This window comes from Globicephala melas, chromosome 11, assembly GCF_963455315.2.
Source record: "Globicephala melas chromosome 11, mGloMel1.2, whole genome shotgun sequence".
Lineage (NCBI taxonomy): Eukaryota > Metazoa > Chordata > Mammalia > Artiodactyla > Delphinidae > Globicephala > Globicephala melas.
In genome coordinates, this window is record NC_083324.2 from 70,915,375 (window position 1) to 70,942,426 (window position 27,052).

At 37.4% G+C, this 27,052-nt stretch overlaps 1 protein-coding gene across 7 annotated transcripts in view; it reads left to right on the forward strand.

The window, feature by feature from the left end:
- The window catches only part of UBR2 (ubiquitin protein ligase E3 component n-recognin 2), a 116,080-nt gene that overhangs the window by 78,198 nt on the left and 10,830 nt on the right, over positions 1-27,052 (forward strand). For 5 of the 7 annotated variants that reach the window (XM_030870718.2, XM_030870717.2, XM_060307460.1 and 2 more), the window contains 16 exons: positions 244-346; positions 3,385-3,494; positions 3,601-3,681; positions 4,025-4,203; positions 4,937-5,136; positions 7,154-7,247; positions 8,054-8,215; positions 9,729-9,832; positions 10,537-10,615; positions 13,450-13,598; positions 14,010-14,065; positions 17,503-17,599; positions 17,857-17,924; positions 19,162-19,297; positions 19,711-19,801; positions 21,165-21,295. In XM_030870718.2, the coding sequence (XP_030726578.1) occupies positions 244-346; positions 3,385-3,494; positions 3,601-3,681; positions 4,025-4,203; positions 4,937-5,136; positions 7,154-7,247; positions 8,054-8,215; positions 9,729-9,832; positions 10,537-10,615; positions 13,450-13,598; positions 14,010-14,065; positions 17,503-17,599; positions 17,857-17,924; positions 19,162-19,297; positions 19,711-19,801; positions 21,165-21,295 (1,840 nt within the window). Of the gene's footprint in view, positions 1-243; positions 347-3,384; positions 3,495-3,600; positions 3,682-4,024; positions 4,204-4,936; positions 5,137-7,153; positions 7,248-8,053; positions 8,216-9,728; positions 9,833-10,536; positions 10,616-13,449; positions 13,599-14,009; positions 14,066-17,502; positions 17,600-17,856; positions 17,925-19,161; positions 19,298-19,710; positions 19,802-21,164; positions 21,296-27,052 lie in introns of those variants that run through there. The other 2 variants (XM_060307457.1, XR_009565734.1) reach the window with 2 other exon arrangements.

A 27,052-nucleotide genomic window follows, 5' to 3' on the forward strand; every position in this document is an offset into this window, starting at 1 on the left:
GAATTTGCAATTGAATTTTCTTCCTAGCTGAAATAGAAATTTTTGTTTCCTTGCTGAGAATTCTTTATTAGAAAATGAACTTTAGAGTTTGGATTTCATGAAAATTGGTACTTCGAATTATTTTTTACTGCACTTAGTGTTTAATAGTTTATCTTTTTTCAATAGTGAATTTTTTTTATTTCTTATAAAAATATGTACTTGATTTTTGTTTCACTAAAAGTTACAAAACATACTGTATTTTAGGTGTTACATTTAATTGGAATGGCACTACAAGAAGAAAAACAGCATTTAGAGAACGTCATGGAGGAGCATGTAGTAACGTTTACCTTCACTCAGAAGATATCGAGTATGTATACAGTTTTTACTAAACTAACTCAACATGTCCATGATTTTTAAATGTAGTATAACCTCTTTTATTTGATCATATAAGTTTTAAGTAGGTTATAATGAATCCAAATTTCTGAGACTGTCTGTATTCACCTGTGTATTATATCAGATCCTGTGTACTGTATCAGATCCTGATACATTTTTATAAAAATACTTAGGGCCTACCCATACTTTAAAAACATAAATTTTAATTCATAAACAGGAAAAAGTAATGAGGATTCCTTAGTTTGAAATCAGTATAGGACATAAATTTAAACTCTAGTATATACTTTTAAAAACACAGAGTTTGCTATTAGGATTTCACTTTTAAATTGTTGCTATTATCTTATAAAAAGTAATGAAAATAAGAAAATTAGCTATAGAGGATTACATTTTATATAAAGTAATGTGACTTTTTTTGAGAGGACCAAAGAAATATTTTTTCTTGCTTTTTAATATTAAAATTTCAAACATACAGACAAGTTGGAAGAGTTGTACAGTAAACATCTATATACCTGCCACCTAGATTCAGTAGTTAGTGTTTTGCTATATTTGCTTTATGTTTGAACACTTTTTTGAACCATTTGGTTTTTTGTTTATTTATCTTTTGGCTGTGCTGCACAGCATGCAGGATCTTAGTTCCTCAACCAGGGGTCGAACCCGGGCCCCCTGCAGTGGAAGCACAGAGTCCTAATCACTGGACTGCCAGGGAATTCCCTGAACCATTTGTTTCAGATGTCATAATACTTCATCTCTAAATAAAAACGTTTCCTTTATTAATTTTCAGAATAAGCAGTTCTAATAGGTACCTGAAGTAGTGGCAACTGTGAATCTTTTTGGTTTGCTTACGTTTTTTTGTGGTTCTTTTGTTTTTTAATATTACTCATGGGTTTTTTTTCAGTGTTTTATAGTCAGTTATAATCAATACTCCTTTTGATGCTCAAACTGTGCCACTTCTGGGTAGTGGGAGTCTGTTCAATTGGCTCTGTGTCCTTTTGACCCAACCCCATTAGTATTTGAGCACCACCTTGCTTTCTGGCACAAAAGGTGTCTGAGGCTCATCTTGTACTTTACCTGCTCCAGACCTGCAATCAGTGATTTGCTGAGATGCTTAAATGAATTTGTGGTGGTATAATAGGAGTTTCTGAATTCCTGATTGCAAGGGAGCATTTCTGTAACTTTGTTTAGTATTGTGTTCTCTGCCATTTCTTCCTAAAAGATAATGACTGTGAGAATACTAGGTTCCACTGGGGGATGAGGAGGAATAGTCCTGGTTGCTGCTAAATCTCTGTTTTTCCCATTTTGCCCACATCCAGGTAAGTGGGAGGAAGAAGGGGAGCTGTCTTTCCCCACTGAAGACTATGTTCTTGGGTGCCAGCCTTTCCCAGCTCTTTTCTCTGCCAGTGTTTCTTTCTATCGATTAACATTAACATTGTATCTGTTGTACATTCTTTATCTGCAGTTTTTTTACTTTGGGATAACCACACAGAAAACTCCCTTATTTCATTTGATCTCAGGTTCTCTTTTGCTTCTTTCTTTTTTTTCAACAATCATCATTTTCTCTAGACAGTCCTCCTATTTCTCTTTAAACATTTTATATAATTAAAACAAACTATTGGAACTTCTGTGGTGGCACAGTGGTTAAGAATCCGCCTACCAGTGCAGGGGACACAGGTTCAAGCCCTGGGCCAGGAAGATCCCACGTGCCATGGAGCAGCTAAGCCCGCGAGCCACAACTACTGAGCCCACGTGCCACAACTACTGAAGCCTGAACGTCTAGAGCCTGTGCTCCGCAACAAGAGAAGCCACCGCAATGAGAAGCCAGCACAGTGCAACGAAAAGTAGCCCCTGCTCGCCGCAACTAGAGAAATCCTGCGCACAGAAACAAAGACCCAGTGCAACCATAAATAAATACATGCATACATACATACAAACAAAAGACAAACCATTTAGAGACAGATCCCTAATCCACAGCGACCGAATTTCAGATCTGGAAGAATATTAAAGATCACATAGTTCAGGGAATTCCCTGGCGGTCCAGTTGTTAGGACTCGGAGCTTTCACTGCTGAGGAACTAAGTTCAGTCCCTGATCGGGGAACTGAGATCCCACAAGCCATGTGGCACAGCCAAAAAAATAACAATTAAATTAAATTACATTTTTTTAAAAATATCACATAGTTTGGTCTCTTACCCTCTTAGGAAAGAGTAATATTTTGCCACAAATGTTTCTTAAATCAATAAAATTAATAATTGGATATTTCCAACTATAAAACTAAATTAGCTAATATTGTATTAAATGTACTCCTGACAGTAATAGACTTTTATGTCTTTTTCTCAAAATAAAGTAATCCATAGAGGAAGAAATTTGTTTTATTTTGAATCTAGGTTTTCATTAAAGAAAAGGTCAAAACAAATAGATACATGTTATATACTCATGGACTCCTATAATCCTGATTCATTTTCTTAGACTTGTAAAATCTCAGGTAGACCTTTCAGCTGGGTGTTTTTTTGTTTTTTGTTTTTTGTGTTTTTTTGCGGTACGTGGGCCTCTCACTGTTGTGGCCTCTCCCGTTGCGGAGCACAGGCTCCGGACGTGCAGGCTCAGCGGCCATGGCCCACAGGCCCAGCCGCTCCGCGGCATGTGGGATCCTCCCAGACCGGGGCACGGAACCCACATCCCCTGCATCGGCAGGCGGACTTTCAACCACTGAGCCACCAGGGAAGCCCTTCAGCTGGGTTTTTATTTAATTTTGCTAGAGGCTATGTTAAAATAATCATTTGGTGTAAGATGTCAGTTTTGAATGATTAAAGCATTCTAGTTGTTAACAACTTGTTTGTAAAATACAAATATGTCACATTTCGAGAGGTACTGAAAATTTCTAAGTTGAGCTGTAATCAAATGATGGGCAAATGATGGGCAAATGTTATAAGCAACTTCATGTATCTTCTTGTGCACAGTAATAAGCACTATGAAGTCTTAGCTGTTGTTCGTGTGCCCTTTTTTTCTTCTGCCTCAGAACCTGGTGAAGCACCAAACAACTCTCCTAGCATACTAGCTATGCTGGAAACACTACAAAATGCTCCCTACCTAGAAGTCCACAAAGATATGATTAAGTGGATATTAAAGGTAAAATTTCCTGCATCACTCTGCTTTTTGTGAGAAATATTAAATGTTTATCTTTAAATTTTTATAATGTTTCATAGCTTCAGAATAACGATATTTTTTTTCATAGACTTTTAATGCTATTAAGAAGATAAGGGAGAGTTCATCCACCAGTCCTGTGGCAGAGACAGAAGGAACCATAATGGAAGAGGTATAAGATGTAAAGTGTGGTAATGCTGAAAAATTGTGGCAAGCTCACTATAAACAATTAAATTTATCTGCATTAAGTTGGTAGTTGATGTTATTCACAAACATGTAAATCCCAAGAAGTGTGCCACCATTTGTTTATATTTTTGTAGCTGTCTTTTTGGACTGCCTTTTTTTTTTTTTCTTTTAACATGTTAGGTTGATTAAGAAATCTTTGCTCTTCGTTTATAAAAGTGAGATTATAGAATAGTTTTTAATTAGTATTTACAATAAAGATGTTTCTGCTTTGGGGGAAAAAAATATGCATTTAGCCTCTAATGGTCTAATTAAATGAAGCGTAATTTCAGAGTTCGAGAGACAAAGACAAAGCTGAGAGGAAGAGAAAAGCCGAGATTGCCAGACTGCGCAGAGAAAAGATCATGGCCCAGATGTCTGAGATGCAGCGGCACTTTATTGATGAGAACAAAGAACTCTTTCAGCAGACATTAGAACTGGATGCCTCTATCTCTGCTGTTCTTGATAATAGGTAAAAATTAATCACAATTTTTGAAACTCTTGACCATGGTTCTCAACTGAGGAAGATGTTTGGTTTTTTTTCTTTATAAGTACACTTAATCATAGAATAACTTAGAAGAGTTGATAAATTTTGTGGCCTTGTAGTTAGAGGACTTAATCTTAGAAATCTGAGTTTATTAGCATATGATTATGAGCATGTCTCTTGACTATAGATAAGAGAATTCATATGTATGCTTAAAATGTAAGTTATACAGAAGACCCTTGAGATTCATAAAAGAATGAATACACTGGGCTCAGTTAACTTCGTGTCTGGCTTATGTGTTGCATATTGGATTGCTATGAGGATTGAAGGAGATGGTTTTGATACATATGAAAGACTTGGGTCTCTCAAATCAAGTCATCAATACTGTGTGTTTTAGGGACTTCCCTGGTGGTCCAGTGGCTAAGACTCTGCGCTCCCAATGCAGGGGGCTTAGGTTCGATCCCTGGTCAGGGAACTAGATCCCACATGCTGCAACCAAGACTTTACATGCCGCAACTAAAGATCCGCACGCCTCAACAAAGATCAAAGATCCCACGTGCTGCAACTAAGACCCGGCACAGCCAAATAAATAAATATTTTTTTAAAAAAACAAAAAACTGCGTGTTTTAAATACGTTTCTACTTACCTAGAATCTACTGTGTTATGATTCTATAGAAACTTCCTAGGCTCATTAATTATACTCCTAACCTTTTTATTCCAGCCCTATGGTTTCAGATATGACTCGTACGGCATTGGGCCCAGCACAGACTCCGGTCCCTGAACAAAGACAATTTGTTACCTGTATATTGTGTCAAGAAGAGCAAGAGGTCAAGGTGGAAAGCAGGGCAATGGTCCTGGCAGCATTTGTTCAGAGATCAACTGTATTATCTAAAAACAGAAGTAAATTCATTCAGGATCCAGGTAAGCCATAGCTATATCCTCATCCTCCCTCTTAATAATGACTGCCACATAGTATGGTAGGTGATATACAGAGATTTTATTAACCTAATAGTAACTGTAGGCTTGGTGGTATCTTGAGCAGGTAACTTAGGAATTCCTCACTTGACAGATGTGGAAACACTCCAGAAGGTTAAGTATTATGCCTGAATTACGCAGCTGATAAATAGCAGGGATTCAAAAGAAAGCTGTTCTTTGTTTCATTAACTACTTTGGTACTTAACAGTCTTTCCCATTCTTCACATTTGTAAAGTCCAATAATTAGTTGACACTTAAATAACAATAACTATTTTATCTCCATAATTATTTTATCTCATGGATAGATCCAGGGTGGAATCCCTTGATCTATCAGTGGAATCCCTTGATCTAACAGTGGTGTGAGTCACCCCTGTGAGAAGCTGTCCTTGAGCCAGATTCTCATTTAGATTATTGAGATAGAGATTACCATGCAGTGCAGGATGTTATTCAAGAGAGTCTTGGGATCAACGTGGAATGGAGGGGAAGGAAGCAGGTTTGGGCAAAGGGAGAAGTTGAGCTATGATGCAGTCCCCAAAAGACCTTAACCAACCCCATGGGATCTCTGGAGCTGAATGGCCCTTCAGAGGTGTCCCAACTTGGGGCAAGGGGGCTAGGTCTTTATACCCTGACACTGATCAGTGACTGGTTGTGGCCTACCTCTGGAAAGAGGTGTGACCTTGATCAAAGTAGTGTGACCCTGAGCAAAGTCCCTTAAAGAGGGATAACAGTTGAGTGCTCTCTTCTAACAGCTGAGGGAGTAAGTCATTCATTCCTGCAGGGGCTTCTGGGCTGCACCTTATTGTGTCCACCGCAGATACTTTTATGTTTCTACTCTTACATTTGTTTATGTGTGCATATGCCTCAATGATACCAGTAAACTTCTTGAGAGTAGGAACTGTGTTTTAATTTCCAAAGCACTTAATTTAGCCAGTGCTTTTCACATTGTATGATTGGAAGGAGGTGTGAGAGACCACTGGTAAGTTTGCCTTTTCTCTATAATGAAAATCTTCACAGTGTGGCTCTCAAGCACCCTAGTTAAGATACATTGGTCAGCTTCACCTTAAGAAATGATCATTTGTACTAGGCGATTTACAAATTTTATTCCAGGCTGAAGATAAAGATAAAATACCAATTGTATTTAGTACTTGGCTATAAGTGGATTTTTTTAATGCTTTCACAATTTATGTCATAAAAGATTTTCTTTATGCTGTGAAATTTGTACTGTTCTATTATATAAAGCAAATTGAAACTTGAGTAATTTAATGTTAGGGAATTTCCAAGATTATACTAATTTATGTAGAGAATTCAAGAATTCCCAAAGAAGCCAGCTACCCACTTTATGTTTGTCTTCATTTTTCATCTCCTTTAAATATAAAAAATTAGTACCAGAGCAGAAGACTGTCTGAATTGCCTGTTTTTCCCTACTCTGGTCTGGGCTGCTGTCCCAGATATTTTGCTGCAGCTTTGACTCTGGTATAGTAATTATTGCTAGTCTCTGCATGATTGTCTTTAGGCAGATTCTCCTCTACTGCCAGGACATCTTTTTTTGTTAGAGATCATTGTGAACCAGCTGCCCTGAAGGTATTAAAGACCTCTCCCTGAAGAATATCCCTTTTACCTCAGGCTCAGGGCATTTTCGGGGAATAGGAGTCTCTCAGTGCCCTGAAAATATGAAATGTTCAAAAGATTAGATGTACTTAAATATGGGATCCCAGTTTCAGTTAACAATTCAGGGATGTTTCATTAACTTGCTCAGGGTAATGAAAATTAGAGAGTCCTGTATTCTGAATAATCCGGGGTCTTGCATAAATTATTGGTATCTCAAATCAAAGGAATAAACTAGCATATCATTTGAAGTTTACAGGCCCTTAGTAAGGATTTCACAGTTTAAAGTTGTACATTTGTTATAGGAATATTAAATGCTTGGTTTTTCGCTTTGTTTTTTGTTTGTTTTATAATGCAGAAAAATATGATCCATTATTCATGCACCCTGATCTGTCTTGTGGAACACACACTGGTAGCTGTGGGCACATTATGCATGCCCATTGTTGGCAAAGGTAATTTATATTCTTAATATTAGTCAAGAGAAGCTTATCCAAAGGCTCAAAATTAAATTTTTTAATAAAGGAAATTCCATTCTAGAAAAAGGGAGAAAGAACTAAAGATGTTTGAAGAAGAAAACTCCGTATTACTGCCTAATAAATAACAAAATTAATTTGCTTTGTCATTACATTTAAAGGAGTGACTTAGAAACTTCATAGTATATCAAATATATTTTTTAATGTGGGGATCTAACAGACTAGATGAAGTAAAGGATTTTTACAGTGGTATAAACCCTAGAAATATGTCTTTCTTTGGGTCCAGGGTGAACAACTCTTGATTCTGAAGATGGTAGTGCTTGTCTGGTTAGTTCCTAAGATTGTCATAGCTCCCTGAGCTAAGATGGGATAACTTCAAACTTATTCTACTTTGGTGCTTTCTATGCTTCCGCAAAACCAACAAATCAGTGCTGTTATTCTAGTGCTCTGCTCATTGAGTTGTTATGAACTGCCCCTAGTAAGTAGTCACCAGCACTGGGGGAGTAACCGCAGAGCACTGGGACCAAGAAATATGCTACATTGTGAATGATTGTTTGCAAGGCAGTCTTTTTTTGATTCTCCTGTTTTAGAACTCTTAACCCGTTTTGGTAATTACATCAACTCAAAATTAGAGTATCACTGTTAAAAATAATTCAGGTCATTTCAAGATTTTAATTTTTAGATTTTTTTTGTGGAAACAAATTGTTTAAAATGTTGAAGCTTGTGGCTCTCATTTTTAAAAATTACCATTGTTTTTGATACCTCATGTTTTCTAATTGTTAAAGGTATTTTGATTCCGTTCAAGCTAAAGAACAGCGAAGGCAACAGAGATTACGCTTACATACAAGCTATGATGTAGAAAATGGAGAATTCCTTTGTCCCCTTTGTGAATGCTTGAGTAATACTGTTATTCCTCTGCTGCTTCCTCCAAGAAATATTTTTAATAGGTAAGTTTTGGCTCATAAAACCTTTATATCAAAGAACTAGTTTCCTTTGAAGGTAATGAAATAATAAACAACAGCTGGGTGAGGAGATCACTCTAGGTAAATGCATAATGTTTTCCAGGTACTTTCCAAACTTTTTATTTAGTTATTTCTTCTAGCTGACCTATGAAATATGATTTCGGTTTTTAGAAAGGAACAGGCTAAAATTTAACAGTTTCTTGGTCACCTGTAAGCACTATAAAGGATATAAAGTTCCCATGTGTTCATGAAAACTGTCTCCTTTATTTCTAAGACCCCACTTTAAATATCTCCCTCATACGTTTTAAGAGATGCTCAGTAAATTGATAGGGGGAGAAGGGGCAGCTCAAACGGACATTTTTGAACATACTAACAATTAAATATAATTTTTTGCAATTTACTGGCCAATTCAAAAATTGGGCCAAAAAGTGAAAATCTGTTAGTATATTTAAAATGCAAAGTTTTTGTCATTTCATAATTTTTAGTGCACTTTCAGTTAATAGGAGTATTAGACATACTCATTTCAGATATGAATTTGATAGTGTCTCCTCTTCAAACCTGACCTTTGTTACTCAGTTTATGGTGTCTGTCTTACATTCACAAATACTAATTTGAGTTTTGTGAATATGAATCATCTGTTTATTTCTGTGCTACTATTTGGGTTTAAATAAAGCAGGGTCAGTTTTTTTCTCTTCAATTTTAGGAGTTAAAACCATGGTGTCTTAGTCTATGCTACTACACAGTGTTCTTAAAATACCATTAGATATGCATGTAAGCTCATGCATTTTAATCAGAAAAGCATATCATGGTGCTGACTTATACCTGCATTTGAACTGGTAAAGAAATTAGTCATTGTTAGATTAAGAATTCTCTGCATGTAAGGAGAAAACAATCACTTTTGTGGTTCAGATTTTGCTTTTTTTCCCAGGAGAGTCAGTTATGGCACATTTGTTAAAAGAACACAGGCTGTGGAGTCTGATATAGCTGGGTTTGAATGCCACATCTGTCCCATATATGGCCTTAGTCAAGTAACATAGCTCTAAACCTCAGTTTCCTCATCTGTAAAATGGGGACAATAATATAACCTATTTCATTAAAGATTCTGAGGATTAAATATAATACTGTAAAATGCTCACAACATAACTAAGGGCTTGCAATGTAATAAGCACTCAATAAATAGTGTCCGTGGTGTGGTGATTATGATATTTAAGAAATACTGATAAATTCCAGTACCGAAAAAGTGACGTATTTGACAGATAATTCAATATGGTGCTAATAATTATCAGCATCATATTGACGAATAATGTATTTTCATTTCCATTGGTAAATACTTATTCTGACTTCTTAAAAAGCAACAAATTTTCCCCTAGGTTTTTTTTTTTGTTTTTTTAATATTTGAAGTGTGTCTAAAATATACCTGTGATCATTTAAGGAGTCTTTTTTGTATCTTAAACTAAGCAGCAACAGAATACTAAACACTCTCTATAATCTTTTCTAGCAGGTTACATTTTTCAGACCAACCAAATCTGACTCAGTGGATTAGAACAATATCTCAGCAAATAAAAGCATTACAGGTTCTTAGGAAAGAAGAAAATACTCCTAGTAAGTTCTGATAACCTGCTTTCATTTTTCCCTAACGTCTGAAACCATTGGGAAATAGTTTCAGAATAAATTGTTTTAAAATATTTTAAAAATGAAGCCTCTCACTTTAAAATTTGACTTTCTCTAATTTTCTTTGTCTTAATGAACTAAATTTGAATCTGCTACATTACTCCTATTCCTTGAAAACACACAAGCTCATGTGAAGTTTATGATAAATACTTCTCACTTACTCCCCCATTTTATTGAAGAGCTTCTGGGGGTCGGGGAGATGTAACTAAGTATGGAAGAGCTGGCTTTATTCTCTGTGGGCTGACTCACTATATTGTTGGCATTACCAAAGGCTTCCCAAGTTTGATAGACATGCACTGCACTCCCGACCTTGAGGGAAAACAGTCTGAGCAGAATTTATACCATTGGTTTATAAGGAAACAAAACAGCATACTCTTCCTTTTCTTACCTTCCCTAGCTACATTCCAGTGGCTTTACTTTGAGGAGAAGCACAGGTGACTGAAGAAGGTACCTAGGTCATCCAGAGCAATAGTGTTTCTCATGCTTTGAATGTATATTATACTGGTTTTCATTAATGGGAATTTTTCCCATTTTTTAAAATTTCTTTGACCTAAATTTAGAATGAAATTTGTGACTGAAATTTATAGAAATATTGTGGACTAAAGAATAATAGTATAAAATGCTTGTTTCTGTAGATACTGCCTTATCAAAGAATTTAGAAAATGTGGATGAATTGCAGCTCCCTGAAGGATTTAGGCCTGATTTTCATCCTAAGTGAGTATATTATTCCTTTTAAATTTGGCCCACTTGAAATGAAAAATTAAGTCAGCAGTTAGTAAGAATATCGTTTGTTAAGTTAGGGAGCAAAATGTTACAGGACACTGATCTTGAATTCTGAGACTTAAGAATATTTACTGCAGGTGTATTGATAAAAACCTATGATCTACATGGCATGTTTAATTCTCACAGACCTCTCCTAGTCTATGTTCCTGACTCCCTCCTATACCCCTTGATCTGGCTCTCCTTGACGACACCTCATCAGTACATCTAAACCTAAGGTGCTCAGCTCCCCCACCAAAGCCCATGCTTCCTTCTGACTTCTGTTTTCTATTTATGGCCCCATCAACCTCTTAGTAACTCAGGACCAAAACCAGGGTGTTTGCAGCCTAATTTTACCCATAGCCAGTAAGTTACAAGGTATAACCCAGATTCTAGAGCTAGACTGCTTTTGTTCAGTTCCAGCACCGCTGCTTATAAGCTGTGCAACTTTGTGCAAATTGCTTGACCTCTCTGTACCTCACTCAGTTTCCTCATTTGTAAAGGGAAGATAATAATATCTACCTCATAAGTGTTATAAAGATAAAGTGACAATACATTTAACGTTACCTGGAAGCTGTGCCTGGCAAATACTAAATTACTCAGTAAAAATACTACTGGAGGGCTTAAACAGAAAGAACATCAGTCCTGTGCCTCTCACATTCCTCCTCCCTATCCCCAGTCCTGTCATTTTGTTTCTTCTGCTACGTACTTCCATATTTCTAATTAAAATGCTTAATCAGCTGTGTCTTGATTTATCATTTTTTTAAACAGTATCTTTCTGTTGACTAGTAATTTAGGATTCAACTTTGACCTCTACCCTATTCACTATTCCTCGCCAGTCTACCTATAGAGTTATTTCACAATTTTTGGTTAAATCATTTGTCAGTTTTTATATTATAATTGTTTCTACTGATAAGTTGTGTGGTAAATTTTCCTTTCTTATACATTTTGTTTTCCTGTGGTTAATAATTACCTTATTTTTTTCATATACTTGGTTTTCTTTGTATATAATACTTTTTTTTTCCCCTAAACATTGCAGTAGACCTGTCAGATGCCTAGCAGTAGCTATCAGTGCTCAGATTCATCAGATGATCTTCCTTCCTGGAGCCCTCCTCCCACAGCCTCTGCCCTCCCATGCCAATCAGGACAGGGCACAGCTGTCACCCTAAGACTTCCCCTAGCCCTGCTCCTCTTGTTTGCTGGATCTTGTACTTCTCTCTCTTTTTTTTTGGCCGCACCTGTGGCATGTAGGATTTTAGTTCCCTGACCAGTGATTGAACCCACACCCCCTGCTTTGGGAGTGCGGAATCTTAACCACTGGGGAAGTCCTCTCCTTCCTTTCTTAATTTACTCCCTCATGTTGCATCTCTCAGCAGATTCCTAAGAAAAGGTGCCTGGGTGTTAAATTTTCCATGTCTGAAAATACATTTATTATATCCATATGCTTAATAGATGGTTTGGGTATAGAATTATAGGTTAGAAGTAACTTTACATCTAGATTTTGAAGGCAGTGTTTACTAACTTCTAGCACCCACTGAGAAATTAACACCATTCTGATTCCTGTTCCGTTGTAACTTTATTACTTCTGGAAACTGTTGTGATTGTCTCATTAATTCCCAATGTTCTGAAATTTCTCTGTGATATTCCTTGGTATGTGAGTCTTCATTCATTTCGCCACGTTTTCAACAGGCTCTTTGAAGATTCATATCCTTCAGTTTGGGGAATGTTTTATTTTGTTCCTTAGATAATTTTCTCTTGGTTTTTCCATTCTTTGAGGTAGTCCTACTGTTAGTTCATTCTTGGCCCTCTTGGACTGATCTCCTTATTTATTTATGTAGGTGTGTATGGCTGCATTGGGTCTTCACTGCTGCACACGGGCTTTCTCTAGTTGCGGCAAGCAGGGGCTATTCTTCGTTGCAGTGTGTGGGCCTCTCATTGTGGTGGTGTCTCTTGTTCCGGAGCACAGGCTTTAGGCCCATGGGCTTCAGTAGTTGTGGCACACAGGCTTAGTAGTTGTGGCTCGTGAGCTCTAGAGCACAGGCTCAGTATTTGTGGCACACGGGCTTAGTTGCTCCACAGCATGTGGGATCTTCCTGGACCAGGGATCGAACCTGTGTCCCCTGCGTTGGCAGGCAGATTCTTAACCCCTGCACCACCAGGAAAGTCCCCGAATTTTTTTATAAATTGGTTGTTTTCTACCCTGTCTCCGTTTTCCCTGAGTTCCTTTTTCTGCTTGTTTGTTTTGGTGTTTATGTCTTTGATGTTTGATTCTTTTCTTAAATGTTTATTGGTCCTTGGGTGACTTCAAGAACAAGGCACTAAGAAGCTCACTGGATACCTGGTGGGCAGGTTGGAGCTTGCTGACCTATGAGCCTCACGAGGTGATCAGGCCCTGGCCAGTCTTTCACTTGGGACCCCCAAATGTCAATGTGTAAAAACGGCTTTTCCTGAGAATTCTTCACTGGAGAAACTAAAATCTATGGCAGTAGGTACACATTGCTGATGTTCTTGAGATGGGGAAGAGGTCCAGGATCCAACAGTTCAGTGTGTAGACCTTCACCCTAATAGCTTGTTTTCAGGCCTGTGCGTCACTGCTGCCAACCCAAGTAGAGCATAACCCCTCTCAGGCAGGGACCGTTTGCATGTCTTTCATTCCCCCTTTTCATACAACTATCTTTAGGTAGTTTCAGTGGTTCAATTCCAACATAGAAAATAGCTGTTAAGAAACTGAGCCCTTTGATTGATGTGAGCACATTGTTTTGAGCTAATCCTGTACATGTTCACTTCAGGAATCCTTATTCTGAAAGCATAAAAGAAATGCTAACAACATTTGGAACTGCTACTTATAAGGTGGGACTAAAGGTTCATCCCAATGAAGAGGATCCCCGTGTCCCCATAATGTGCTGGGGTAGTTGTGCGTACACCATCCAAAGCATAGGTAAGAGATTCAGTTGTGTCTTTAAATCTCAAGCATACATTGACATGAGTTGTGTGTAGAATCCTGTATTTAAACAGAGATGTTTAATGTGGGCAACAATATCAAATAATATAAAGACTTTGAAGCAGGAAATGTAGTGTGCTGACAGAATATTAGATTGACGGTTTATAAATTAACCACAGCAACAGAGAACTCATTTTAATGGTGGTTATAGCTTCTTGTCAGTTAAGGGAATATTTCCTCATTTTTACTTCTTATCCAAAGTTAATTCTTGTGAAATGACTTAAAGATTTCAAAACCTGACAATATTGTGCTTTCGGGAGAAAGAATTTTTTTTTTACTTTTTTTTTAAACTTGTAATAAAATGTACAAAACATAAAATTTACCATCTTTACCATTTTTAATCCTCAGAAAGAATTTTAAATGATGAAGATAAACCGTTGTTCAGTCCTTTGCCTTGCAGACTGGTAAGTTATCAGTTTACTCAATTCATGGAATGGTGGAGTAGAAATTAGGTGGTTCTGCTTTTTTTAATCCAAAAAACCTGAAGTGGTTATTTAAGCATAGGTTCATTCCTTTTGCGGTAAAACCCATTTTCTGTAACAACACTGGAGACGTAATGTTTCTTATTTAATTTTTCATTATTTTTCTTTTAAATAGACTTCATCTCTTTTGGTTAAACATGTGAAAAAATGGGGGGATGGGGAACTAAAAACAAAGTGCTTGTTCTTGAATGTTTAGTGCCGTAGTTGGAAATAGAGATCAGAACATACCCTCTACCACATTTGACTACCCATTATAAGCAACATGTAAATAAGTACAAATTAATTTCAAAACAGTACATTTAATGCGTAGAAAAGTGAAGGAGTATACAATTAAAGCTTGCTAATTTTTACAATGTAGCTAGTGTCAGCTGCTTCTACTACTTACCATTCAAACTTATAATCATAAAAGTGCATGTAATTTTATTCACGTAGAATCACCTGGGGAGCTTTTAAAAGTGCCTAGGCCCTACTATGGGTCAGTTAAATCAGAGTCTCTGGAGATAGGCCCCAGGCATTAATATTTTTTAAAAAGCTTCCCCCACCCCCGAGGCCAGGATTGAGAACCACTGATGTAAGAGCCCTAACTCTTTGGAGTTTTTAAAAAATACAGATAGCTGGTCACTTTGACTTATTAAATTGGAATATCTAGGAGTAGACCTGGTATTAAAACTGCCCTGAATTGTATCTTTGTGGTAAATCAGCAGAATAGCAGTACCCTGTATTCTTAACTGTGATATATGATGGATTGACTGTGACATTCTTTTGCTACAGTAAATAAGAGTTGATAAGTATGCTGATATTGAAAAGGCAATCACATGTATAGAATAGAGTTTACTTTGGCTTTTAAGGCAGTTCTTACACATTTTCTTGATTTTGTGTACTTCACTCTACCTCTTTGGCACACTGTCGGCTCTTCATCTGTTTTTCTGCTAATATGATTTTGTGTAATCTGTTTATATTGATCGTTAAAGCAACCTTGCATTCCTGAAATAATCCCAACTTGGTCATGTAGAGTATCCTTTTTATATATGATTATATTTGATTTACTAATATTTTATCTAAGTTTTTTTTCTACGTTCATAAGAGAAATTTAATTTTTTTAAGTATATAGCCATTAGGGACGAACTCATTCTATTTTTTTGACTTCTGCTTTTCAAATTTACGTACCTCTCCACTGACCTTTCCCTCCTATATCAGAGGATAAGGGACCTCCGGGTAAAGTAGCTTATCTTTCCATCTATTGTTTGGAATCCATCCCCTCTCCATCAGTTATCCCTTCTTCTACCTCTTTCACTCCTGGCACTTGCCCTGTTCACAGGTGTGCTCCATTATTCCTCTTACTCTTGCCCTCAATATTATCTTCTATCACCCTAGCTTTTTCATTCCTTTTTATGACCAAGCAAGCGATTTTAAAGCATATTTCACTTATTTCACCATGCAATGAAAAATGTTTAAATACAGATAAATAGCACCTACAGTTTTTAATTTCACTTCACATCCTAAGAGAAATTTTATACACAGCGAAACGTCTTTAAACAATAATGTATACTCTGGCTCCAATTTCTTCACTTTTCAACTCCCTGCAGTTTGGCTTCACCACCACCACCCCTCGCCAACACTTTCTCACTTTTCGGAAACACCTCTTGCCAAGTTCACCAAATGATCTCATTATCATTGTGAGTGGGCATTTTTCAGCCCTTATTTGACATTCTATTTACTTAATTCTGATAACTACTTCTTTGTGAAACTCATTTTCTCTCTTGATTTCTGTGACATTCATGGTTTTCTCCCTGCCTTTCTGGCGGCTCCTTCTCAGTCTGCTTTCCCTCCTTTGTGCTGTAAATGTTATTTTAAACCCCCAGAGTTTGGCCCATGACTCAATCATCTGATACTCTTCCCTGGTCAGCCCCATCTATGTCTCTGATTCCAGTTATATCCAAATGATTCCCACCTGTTTATCTCTAAACCAGATCTATTATCTCAGTGCCATTTTTTCACCTGGATCTCCTAAAGATACCTCAAACTGAACAATCCAAATTAATTTTTCTTCCTATATTTAGAGTCTTAGTTAATGTCACCACTGTCCATCGAGGTGACCAAGCCTGCCAGAAAGTTGCAAGTCCTTTTGGATGCATCTTTTGGTCTGGATGTTCATATCCAATTGATCAGCAGAGTTTGTTGAATTTCTCTCCTGCATATTTGTCCTAGTTCTTCCATTCCTACTTCTACTGATTTGGTTCAGCCCCTATATCTTTTCTTGCCTAGATTATTGTAACTGTCTCTACCCTGAATCTCACTCTCTCCTAATATATTATCAGAGAGGTTCTCTAAAAAGTAACCCTGATCATATCTCTTAAATGTTACTTCTCCATTGTCACTCACCTCCTGCCAATCCCCACATCCATGGGCCAGGATTGCAGAATCATTACTGATCCCCAAATGCTAGTCCCAGACTTTTGCCTCTGCCCAAGTGCCCTAAGCAAATGACTCCTCTTTAAGAAATTCTTCAAGCTTTGCCTTCCCTGGGAAATTTCTGAGCCATGAAGTGAGGTATACCTCATCTGTGATACTGCCTCCTTTAGCTGTCCCCTCCCCCCTTTTCTTTTCCTTCCCACCCTCAAGGCTGTGAGCTCCTTGAGAGCAGGGGGTGGGGGGGGTGAGTTTTCATTTTGAGATCTTCAAAACCAAGACTAATGTATGGTAGGTCCTCAATATCTATTGAACCAAACATTACAAAAAATTTAGAAAATAGAGAATTAAGCAGGAAGAAAAAACTTAAATCAATCACCCATCTGTCTTTTTCATTAGCATGTTTATACTTTATTATAATAGATATTTACATGTAGTTTTGTTTCTACTCTATTCTTCACTTTACATTAAGAGTTTTCTCATTGTTCCTACATAGTCTCCATAACAGTTTTTGATGTTTACAGACACCCTGATTTGTATAACCATCTTCTTGCACGTAGTTTCCCCAGTATTTGAAGTGTTTCCCACATTTTAGAATATTTATAGACTAAATATAAAGAAATACTGCATCACATTCCTGGGAGTCTCTTTTGTTTGCTCTCTGTCTTGACACATGTGTCCTTCTTAACTTTTCCATAGAGAACTAGCAGCATGGTAACAGGAGATAGCCTTGTTTTATTCATCATACAATTAGATGTTCTCCATTCCATGCATTCCATGTTAGAGACATGCCATTAAAGATGTCATAGATTCAGTTCCATACCAACTAGAGATTTCATTGTGCATCCAGCTTTACTTCAACTACCTGTGCTTTGAACTAACATTCCTGAAAGAGGAGAACTACTTCATATGCTGGCTTCTTTGTTAATTTTGTCGTCTCTTTATTTCAGGATGACTGTCTTAGGTCACTAACAAGATTTGCTGCAGCACATTGGACAGTGGCATCACTTTCAGTGGTACAAGGACACTTTTGTAAACTTTTTGCATGTGAGTATTAATACATGTACCATATATGTTATGATAATTTCTCATCTTCTGTAATTTTGTTTTTAGTGGTGAAACTTCCCTCCATTTTGAAAGAAATATTTTGGTAATACTGTTTGTCTTATATACAAGTTCTAGCTCATGAATTCATATATAGCTTGCAAAAAATAAATTTAAAGTAGATTATATGCATTTTAAAAATAATTTAATACTTACGTTGACATATAATATGTGCTCATGTATTTTTCTTTAAACATTAGCATTGGTGCCTGGTGACAACCACGGAGACCTTCCATGCATATTAGATATCGACATGTTTCATTTATTGGTGGGTATCTTGTAATTTGTGTTTGAAATTTTTATCATATTATATAGCTTTATCTTAGACTTGATGAGTAATGCAGAGGCAGACAAGAGGAATTATCACCTATTATTCTTACTATTTCTGAGTATAATTCTTTCCTGAAGATCCTCAAAAAGAAAATGTTAAGGAATCCAGTTGAGAGACTTGACCTGGGTGTCTAATCCGGTCTCTTATTTTTGCCTTGTGGCTGAGGTCAGTAATGTAACCTCTCTATGCTTTTCACTATAGAGAAGTAAAAAACACTAGTAATGTAAGGGCTGCTGCCAACCCATACGGTGCTTTGGGGCAGATACAGCCCTCTGGTAACACTACTTAGCAACAGTCTGTTTGTGTGATTTAGGGAAAGTGATGTCTTCTGAACAGGTGCAGGTGGTACCAGGTCAGCACTGGCCAGGCAGTGGGTGGCTGAAGTTCAGCCCCACCTCAACCAGGTCCCCTTACTCAGGACACTGAGTGTACTGCCATGCACAGCAGCCCCAAGTGCTGCCCCCTTAATCTCTTTGGGCATCATATTCTGTGCCTGTAAGTTGGTTAATACCTACCTGATATAATTGTGTCAAAACTCAATGGGATAATCAATGTAAAGAGCTTAGAGCAATGTGTCCCTAGTAAATGTCAGCCATTGTTATTGTTCCCATTACCCCTCTGAAAACCACCACCACTGACACCACCATACAGGCAGCAGGAGGTTAACAGAGGAGCTAGCATTTATTGTGTACCTGACTGCTTTCACATTCATCTTCATTTAGTCCTTACATCCTTATTACTGAGGTATTAACAACACGTATATTATCGCCAGCTTACCAGCAGGGAAACTGAGACTCAAAGGAATTGTCTAAAAGGTTCATAAGAGGATCTCGGATTCTTACCTAGATCTTTGTGGGTCCAAACCTCATGCTTTTTCCATTGCTCACTACCTAGAAAGAGTTCAAGTTTTATTTTTGTTATTATTAACAATAAACTATATATAGGGGAATCAGTGGATAAATGAAATAATAATGCCCATCAAATGAAATAATAACGCTCTAAATAATTTTCTTTAGTCAATCCTAGTGGAATTTCTAACATGTGTACCCTTTAAGAACAAAGATTTCTTAAGGGGAGGGACTGAGCTCACAAAGACATCACATTAAGAAAATGGAAACGTGTTCAGCTGTGAAAGGAAAGGTGCTCTGTCTGACCCTCTGTATTTGGTATCCAGGTGGGCTTGGTGCTCGCCTTCCCGGCATTGCAGTGTCAAGATTTTTCAGGGATCAGCCTTGGCACTGGGGACCTTCACATTTTCCATCTGGTTACTATGGCACACATCATACAGATCTTACTTACCTCATGTACAGGTAACTCCTTTTTGTCAGATTCTTGAAGTAAAATCCTGTTTATCCTCATGTGAAAATTTTTGAAACAATTTCCCTTCTGTTAAAAACCTTAGTGATGTGAATGTTTTTACTTATTTTTTTTATTTCATAAGTTTAGTAATATTTGAGTACCACAGGCTGTATATTTAGCAGATTTTACTCACCGCTTGCTGCCTGGCACCCTGAGGCACTTTGGCTTCCTCTCCCTAAGAGGCTCCTTGTTAGGATGGAGATCAATACTGTGTTCCGACCTGAGGGATTAAAGTTCTGTGTGTTTTGTGAGAGTATTTTCATATTACATGTGAGTGTATGAATATATTTGAGTGCTTAAATGGTGTGGTCATCAATCCACTTAGTAGGCAAATACAGAGTACTGATATTGCCTTATCTTTCAGAAGAGAATGGCATGGATCAAGAAAATGCTTCTGGGGAAGAAGAATTAGCAGTTCTTGCTTTGTATAAAACACTTCACCAGTATACAGGAAGGTGAGGTCGTAATCTTTACACGATAGGCAGTTCCCCAAATACTAGGAGGTGGTAGTATGAAAAACGAATTCATTTGTTAAATAAGGGAAGTTGCTGTCTGTTGACATGTTTAAAATAAGAGATGGGGGAGTGACCTGCAGGACTTCTCAACTTTTAATATACTAACATGATTGGAAATCTCTGAGAGAGGAGTAATATACAGCACTTCCCACACATTTTTAAGGTATATCCAGGGCCGGCAGGAGTGACATTCTTAGAACCTCATGTTATTGGAGTCATTGTGATTTGGTTACGACAGTTTCACTTGGCTTTCTTTTTTTTTTTTTTAATTTTTGGCTGTGCTGAGTCTTGGTTGCTGCGTGCGGACTTTCTTTAGTTGCAACGAGCAGGGGCTGGTCTTCCTTGTGGTGCGCGGGCTTCTCATTGCAGTGGCTTCTTTTGTTGTGGTGCACTGGTTCTAGTCACACGGGCCTCAGTAGTTGCAGCACATAGGCTTCAGTAGTTGCAGCACGTGGGCTCAGTAGTTGCAGTGCACGGGCTCTAGGGCATGTGGGCTTCAAAAGTTGTGGCGTGCCAGCTCAGTAGTTGTGGCTCACAGGCTCTAGAGCGCTGGCTCAGTAGCTGTGGCACATGGGCTTAGTTGCTCTGCGGCATGTGGGATCTTCCCAGACCAGGGCTTGAACCCGTGTCCCCTGCATTGGCAGGCAGATTCTTAACCACTGTGCCACCAGATAAGTCCCTTCACTTGGCTTTCCAACAGTATATGTCAAGAACCATACTGTTTGTTCTTTGACTAAGTTATCCCATTTCTGAGAATCCACACTAGCAAAATAATCCAACATATAGAAAAACCTACAGACATAAAGATGTACACTGATATTATTTATATTAGCAAAGAATTTGAAGCAATCTAAGAGTTTGCTTACAGGGAAGTAATTTAGTGTAGGTTATGATTTATGTTATCCAGAATCTTAAAATTCTAATAAAATTATGGTTTATGATCTGAAAATCATGTTAATTTTAAATTTTATATGTTACAAGTACAACTGTGTAAGACACATTAGTATGAAAATAGTTTTCCAAAGTAATACTTGCTGATATAAGGTTATAGAATAGTGGATAGTTTTTTTATTTTCCAAATTTTCTCTTTATATAGCTGTATAACTTTTACAAATTTTAATAACAGCATTAGAGGGTATATCACCAATTATACCTGATGTCCTGTAATAGTTAGGGCTACCCATACCTTTTAAGCCAATGTGCTATCAATTCCAAATAGTAGTTGTCTGTTTTCACACTGTGCTATAACTAGAATGACCATTTTTTAATTACATTTCCCAGTTACCATTTTTCTCTTTCACAGTGCCTTGAAAGAAATGCACTCTGGTTGGCATCTGTTGAGGAATGTCAGAGCTGGAATCATGCCTTTCCTGAGGTGTTCTGCTTTGTTTTTCCATTACTTAAATGGAGTTCCTTCCCCACCTGAAATTCAAGGTAATTTCTAATTTCTTTCAAAATGTAGGAAATGTATGTAGTCTTTCACTCTAGCAAGTTAAGAATTAAAGTGCATTGCAAAAATGAAAACTTATTAACAATTTAGGTCACAGCTAATTGACTATGGTGATGTACCGATTATATAATTAGGTGCATATTTATGTAAATATCTGATTTTATTTGGATGTCAGTAAATGTACTGATTTTGTACATGTACAAAAATGTACTTGTTTTGCTTTCAGATGTTAAAATTGTTCAATTGTATATTATTCATAGACTGGGTTCTTCAGATTTTAAAAAGTGAAAAGTGACAAATTCAGGTGTGGTTTTTTGTTGCTTTTTTTTTTTTTAACTCTTGACTTTATATTGGAATATAGCCGATTAACAATGTTGTGATAGTTTCAGGTGCACAACAAAGCAACTCAGCCATACATATACATGTATCCAAACTCCCCTCCCATCTAGGCTGCCACATAACATAGAGCAGGGTTCCCTGTGCTATACAGTAGGTCCTTGTTGGTTATCCATTTTAATTATGGCAGTGTGTACATGTCGATCCCAAACTCCCTGACTATCCCTTCCCTCCACCCTTCCCCCCCGGTAATGGTAAGTTTGTTCTCTAAGTCTATGAGCCTGTTTCTGTTTTGTAAATAAGTTCCTTTGTGTCATTTCTTTTTAGATTCCACATATAAGAGATATCATATGATATTTCTCTTTCTCTGACTGACTTTGCTCAGTATGGCAATCTCTAGGTCCATCCATGTGGCTACAAATGTCATTATTTCATTCTTTTTAATGGCTGAGCAATATTCCATTGTATATATGTACCACATTCGCTTTATCCATTCCTCTGTCGATGGACATTTAGGTTGCTTCCATGTCTTGGCTATCATAAACAGTGCTGCAATGAACATTGGCGTGCGTGTATCCTTTCGGACCATGTTTTTCTCTGGATATATGCCCAGGAGTGGGATTGCAGGATCAAATGGTAGCTCTATTTTTAGTTTTTTAAGGAGCCTCCATACTGTTCTCCGTAGTGGCTGTACCAATTTACATTCTCACCAACAGTGTAGGAGGGTTCCCTTTTCTCCACACTCTCTCCAGCATTTATTGTTTGTGGATTTTTTTGATGATAGCCATTTTGACTGGTGTGAGGTGATATCTCATTGTACTTTTGATTTGCATTTCTCTAATAATTAGCGATGTTGAACATCTTCTCATCTGTCTTCTTTGGAGAAATGTCTATATAGGTCTTCTGCCCATTTTTTGATTGGGTTGTTCGTTTTGATGATATTAAGCCTCATGAGGTGTTTGTAAATTTTGGAGACTAATCCCTTGTCGGTCACATCATTTGCAAATATTTTCTCCCAATCTGCGGGTTGTCTTTTCGTTTTGTTTATGGTTTCCTTTGCTGTGCAAAAGCTTTTGAGTTTAATTAGGTCCCATTTGTTTATTTTTGTTTTTATTTCCATTATTATGGAAGACAGATAGAAAAGGATATTGCTGCAATTTATGTCAGAGAGTGTTCAGCCCATGTTTTCCTCTCAGGGTTTTATAGTATCTGTTCTCACATTTAGGTCTTTAATCCATTTTGAGCTTATTTTTGTGTATGGTGTTAAAGAACCATCTAATTTCATTTTTTTACATGTAGCTGACCAGTTTTTCCAGCACCATTTGTTGAAGAGACTAGACGGTCTTTCCACCGTTGTGTAGTCTTGCCTCCTTTGTCGTAGATTAATTGACCATAGGTGTGTGGGTTTATTTCTGGGCTTTCTATCCTGTTACATTGATCTATATATCTATTTTTGTGCCAGTACCATACTGTTTTGATGACTATAGGTAGTATAGTCTGAAGTCAGGGAGCCTGATTCCTCCAGCTCCGTTTTTCTTTCTCAAGATTGCTTTGGCTATTCAGGGACTTTTGTGTCTCCATACAAATTTTAAGATTTTTTGTTCTAATTCTGTGAAAAATGCCATTGGTAATTTTATAGGGATTCCATTGAATCCGTAGATTGCCTTGGGTAGTATAGTCATTTTGACAAATATTGATTCTTCCAATCCACTAACATGGTATATCTTTCCATCTGTTTGTGTCTTCTTTGATTTCTTTCATCAGTGTCTTATAGTTTTTGAGTACAGATCTTTTGTCTCCTTCGGTAGGTTTATTCCTAGGTATTTCATTCTTTTTGATGCAGTGGTAAATGGGATTGTTTCTTGAATTTTCTTTCTGATCTTTCATAGTTTATAGAAATGCAACAGATTTCTGTGTATTAATTTTGTAACCTGCAACTTTACCAAATTCATTGATGAACTCTAGTAGTTTTCTGGTAGCATCTTTAGGATTTTCTATGTATATAGTATCATGTCATCTGCAAACAGTTACGGTTTTACTTCTTCTTTTCCAATTTGGATTCCTTTTATTTCTTTTTCTTCTCTAATTGCCATAGGTAGGACTTCCAAAATTATGTTGAATAAAAGTGGTGAGAGTGGACATCCTTGTCTTGTTCCTAATCTTAGAGGAAATGCTTTCAGCTTTTCACCATTGAGTATGATGTTAGCTATAGGTTTGTTGTATATGGCCTTTATTATGTTGAGGTATGTTTCCTCTGTGCCCACTTTCTGGGGAGCTTTTATCATAAATGGGTGCTGAATGTTGTCAAAAGCTTTTTCTGCATCTTTTGAGATGATCATATGGTTTTTATTCTTCAATTTGTTGATGTAGTATATCACACTGATTGATTTGCAGATACTGAAAAATCCTTGTATCCCTGGGATAAATCCCACTTGATTATGGTGTATGATCCTTTTAATGTATTGTTGGATTCGGATTGCTAGTATTTTGTTGAGGCTTTTTGTGTCTATGTTCATCAGTGATATTGGCCTCTTTCTTTTTTTTTTTTTAATATTTATTTGGTTGTGCCAGGTCTTAGTTGCAGCAGGTGGGCTCCTTAGTTGCAGCTCATCAGCTCCTTAGTTGCAGCATACGGGCTTTTTAGTTGTGGCATGCAAACTCTCAGTTGCAACATGCACGTGGGATCTAGTTCCCTGACCAGGGATCAAACCCGGGCCCTCTGCGTTGGGAGCACGGAGTCTTAACCACTGCGCCACCAGGGAAGTTCCAGCGTGTAATTTTCTTTTTTTGTGTGGTATCTTTGTCTGGTTTTGGTATCAGGGTGATGGTGGCCTCATAGAATGAGTTTGGGAGTTTTCCTTCCTCTGCAATTTTTTGGAACAGTTTCAAAAGGATAGGTGTTAGCTCTTCTCTAAATGTTTGATAAAATTCGCCTGTGAAGTCATCAGGTCCTGGACTTTTGTTTGTCGGAAGATTTTTAATCACAGCTTCAATTTCAGTGCTTATGATTCGTCTGCTCATATTTTCTATTTCTTCCTGGTTCAGTCTTGGGAGACTGTACCTTTCTAAGAATTTGTCCATTTCTTCCAGGTTGTCCATTTTATTGGCATATAGCCACGTGTAGTGTCTTATGATCCTTTGTATTTCTGTGGTGTCTGTTATAACCTCTCCTTTTTCATTTCGAATTTTATTGATTTGAGTCCTCTCCCTTTTTTTCTTGATGAGTCTGGCTAAAGGTTTATCAGTTTTGTTTATCTTTTCAGAGAACCAGCTTTTAGTTTCATTGATCTTTGCTCTTACTTCCTCTGTCTCTATTTCATTTATTTCTGCTCTGATATTTATGACTTCTTTCCTTCTACTAACTTTGGGTTTTGTTTGTTCTTCTTTCTCTAGTTGCTTTAGGTGTAAGGTTGGGTTGTTTATGTGAGATTTTTCTTATTTCCTGAGATAAGATTGTATTGCTATAAACTTCCCTCTTACAACTGCTTTTGCTGCATCCCATAGATTTTGGATTGTTGTGCTTTCATTTGTCTCTAGGTATTTTTTGATTTCCCCTTTTATTTCTTCAGTGATCCATTGGTTCAGTAACATATGGTTTAGCCTCCATGTGTGTGTTTTTTGTAGTTTTTTTCTTATAGTTTATTTTTAATCTCATAACACTGTTATCGGAAGATGCTTGATATGATTTCAGTTTTCTTAAATTTACCGAGGCTCGCCTTGTGGCCTAGCTTGTGGTCAATCCTGGAGAATGTTCTGTGTGCACTTGAGAAGAAAGTGTATTCTGCTGCTTTTGGATGAAATGCTCTATAAATATCAGTTAAGTCCATCTGGTCTAATGTGTCATTTAAGGCCTGTGCTTCTTTACTGATTTTCTGTCTGGATGTTCTGTCCATTGATGACAATGAGGTGTTAAAGTCTCCCAGTATTATTGTGTTACTGTCGATCTCTACCTTTATGGCTGTTAGTATTTGCCTTATATATTGAGGTGCTCCTATGTTGGGTGCATATATATTTACAGTTGTTATATCTTCTTCTTTGATTGATCCCTTGATCATTGTGTAGTGTGCTTCTTTGTCTCTTATAACAGTCTTTATTTTAAAGTTTATTTTGTCTGCTATGAATATTGCTACTCCAGCTTTTTTGTGATTTCCATTTGCGTGGAATACCTTCTTCCATCTCACTTTCAGTCTGCATAGGTCCCTAGGTCTGAGGTGGGTCTCCTGTAGACAGTATGTATATGGGTCTTGTTTTTGTATCCACTCAGCCAGTCTGTGTCTTTTGATTGGTGCATTTAATCCATTTACATGTAAGGTAATTATCAATATGTGTATTCCTGTTGCCATTTTCTTAATTGTTTTGGGTTTGTTTTTGTAGGTCTTTTTTCTTCCCTTCTTCTTTTGCTCTCTTCTCTTGTGTTTTGATGACCATCTTTAGTGTTGTGTTTGGGTTGCTTTTTCTTTTTGTATGTGTATCTATCGTAGGTTTTGGTTTTGCTGTTCCCATGCAGTCTTTTTGTTGTTGTTGTTGTTGTTTTACTTATTTATTTTCAGCTGCATTGGGTCTTCGTTGCTGCGTGCAGTCTTTCTCTAGTTGCAGCAAGTGGGGGCTACTCTTCATTGCAGTGTGCAGGCTTCTCATTGTGGTGGCTTCTCTTGTTGCAGAGCATGGGCTCTAGGCGTGCAGGCTTTGGTAGTTGTGGCAGATGGGCTCAGTAGTTGTGGCTCGCAGGCTCTAGAACACAGGCTCAGTAGTTGTGGCATACAGGCTTAGTTGCTCCACAGCATGTGGGATCTTCCTGGATCAGGGTTCGAACCCATGTCCTCTGCATTGGCAAGCAGATTCTTAACCACTGCACCACCAGGGAAGCCCTCCCATGCAGTTTTGATACAGCAGTCTATGTATGTACAAGGTTTTTTATTTTTTAAGTTGCTAGTCCCTTTCCCACTTAGAGGAGGAGTTCCTTTAGCATTTGTTGCAAAGCTGGACTGGTAGAGCTGAATTCTCTTAGCTTTTGCATGTCTGTAAAGCTTTTGATTTCTTTGTCAAATCTGAATGACATCCTTGCTGGGTAAAGTATTCTTGGTTGTAGTTTCTTCCCTTACATCACTTAAAATATATTGTGCCACTCCCTCTGGCTTGCAGAGTTTCTGCTGAGAAATCAGCTGATAACCTTATGGGAGTTCCCTTGTATGTTATTTGTCATATTTCCCTTGTTGATTTTTTTCTTTGTCTTTAAGTTTTGTCAATTTGATTACTGTGTGTCTCGGTGTGCTCCTCCTTGGGTTTATCCTGCCTGGGACTCTGTGCGCTTCCTGGACTTCGTTGACTGTTTTCTTTCCTATGTTAGGGAAGTTTTCAGCTATTATCTCTTCAAATATTTTCTTGGGTCCTTTCTCTTCTCCTTC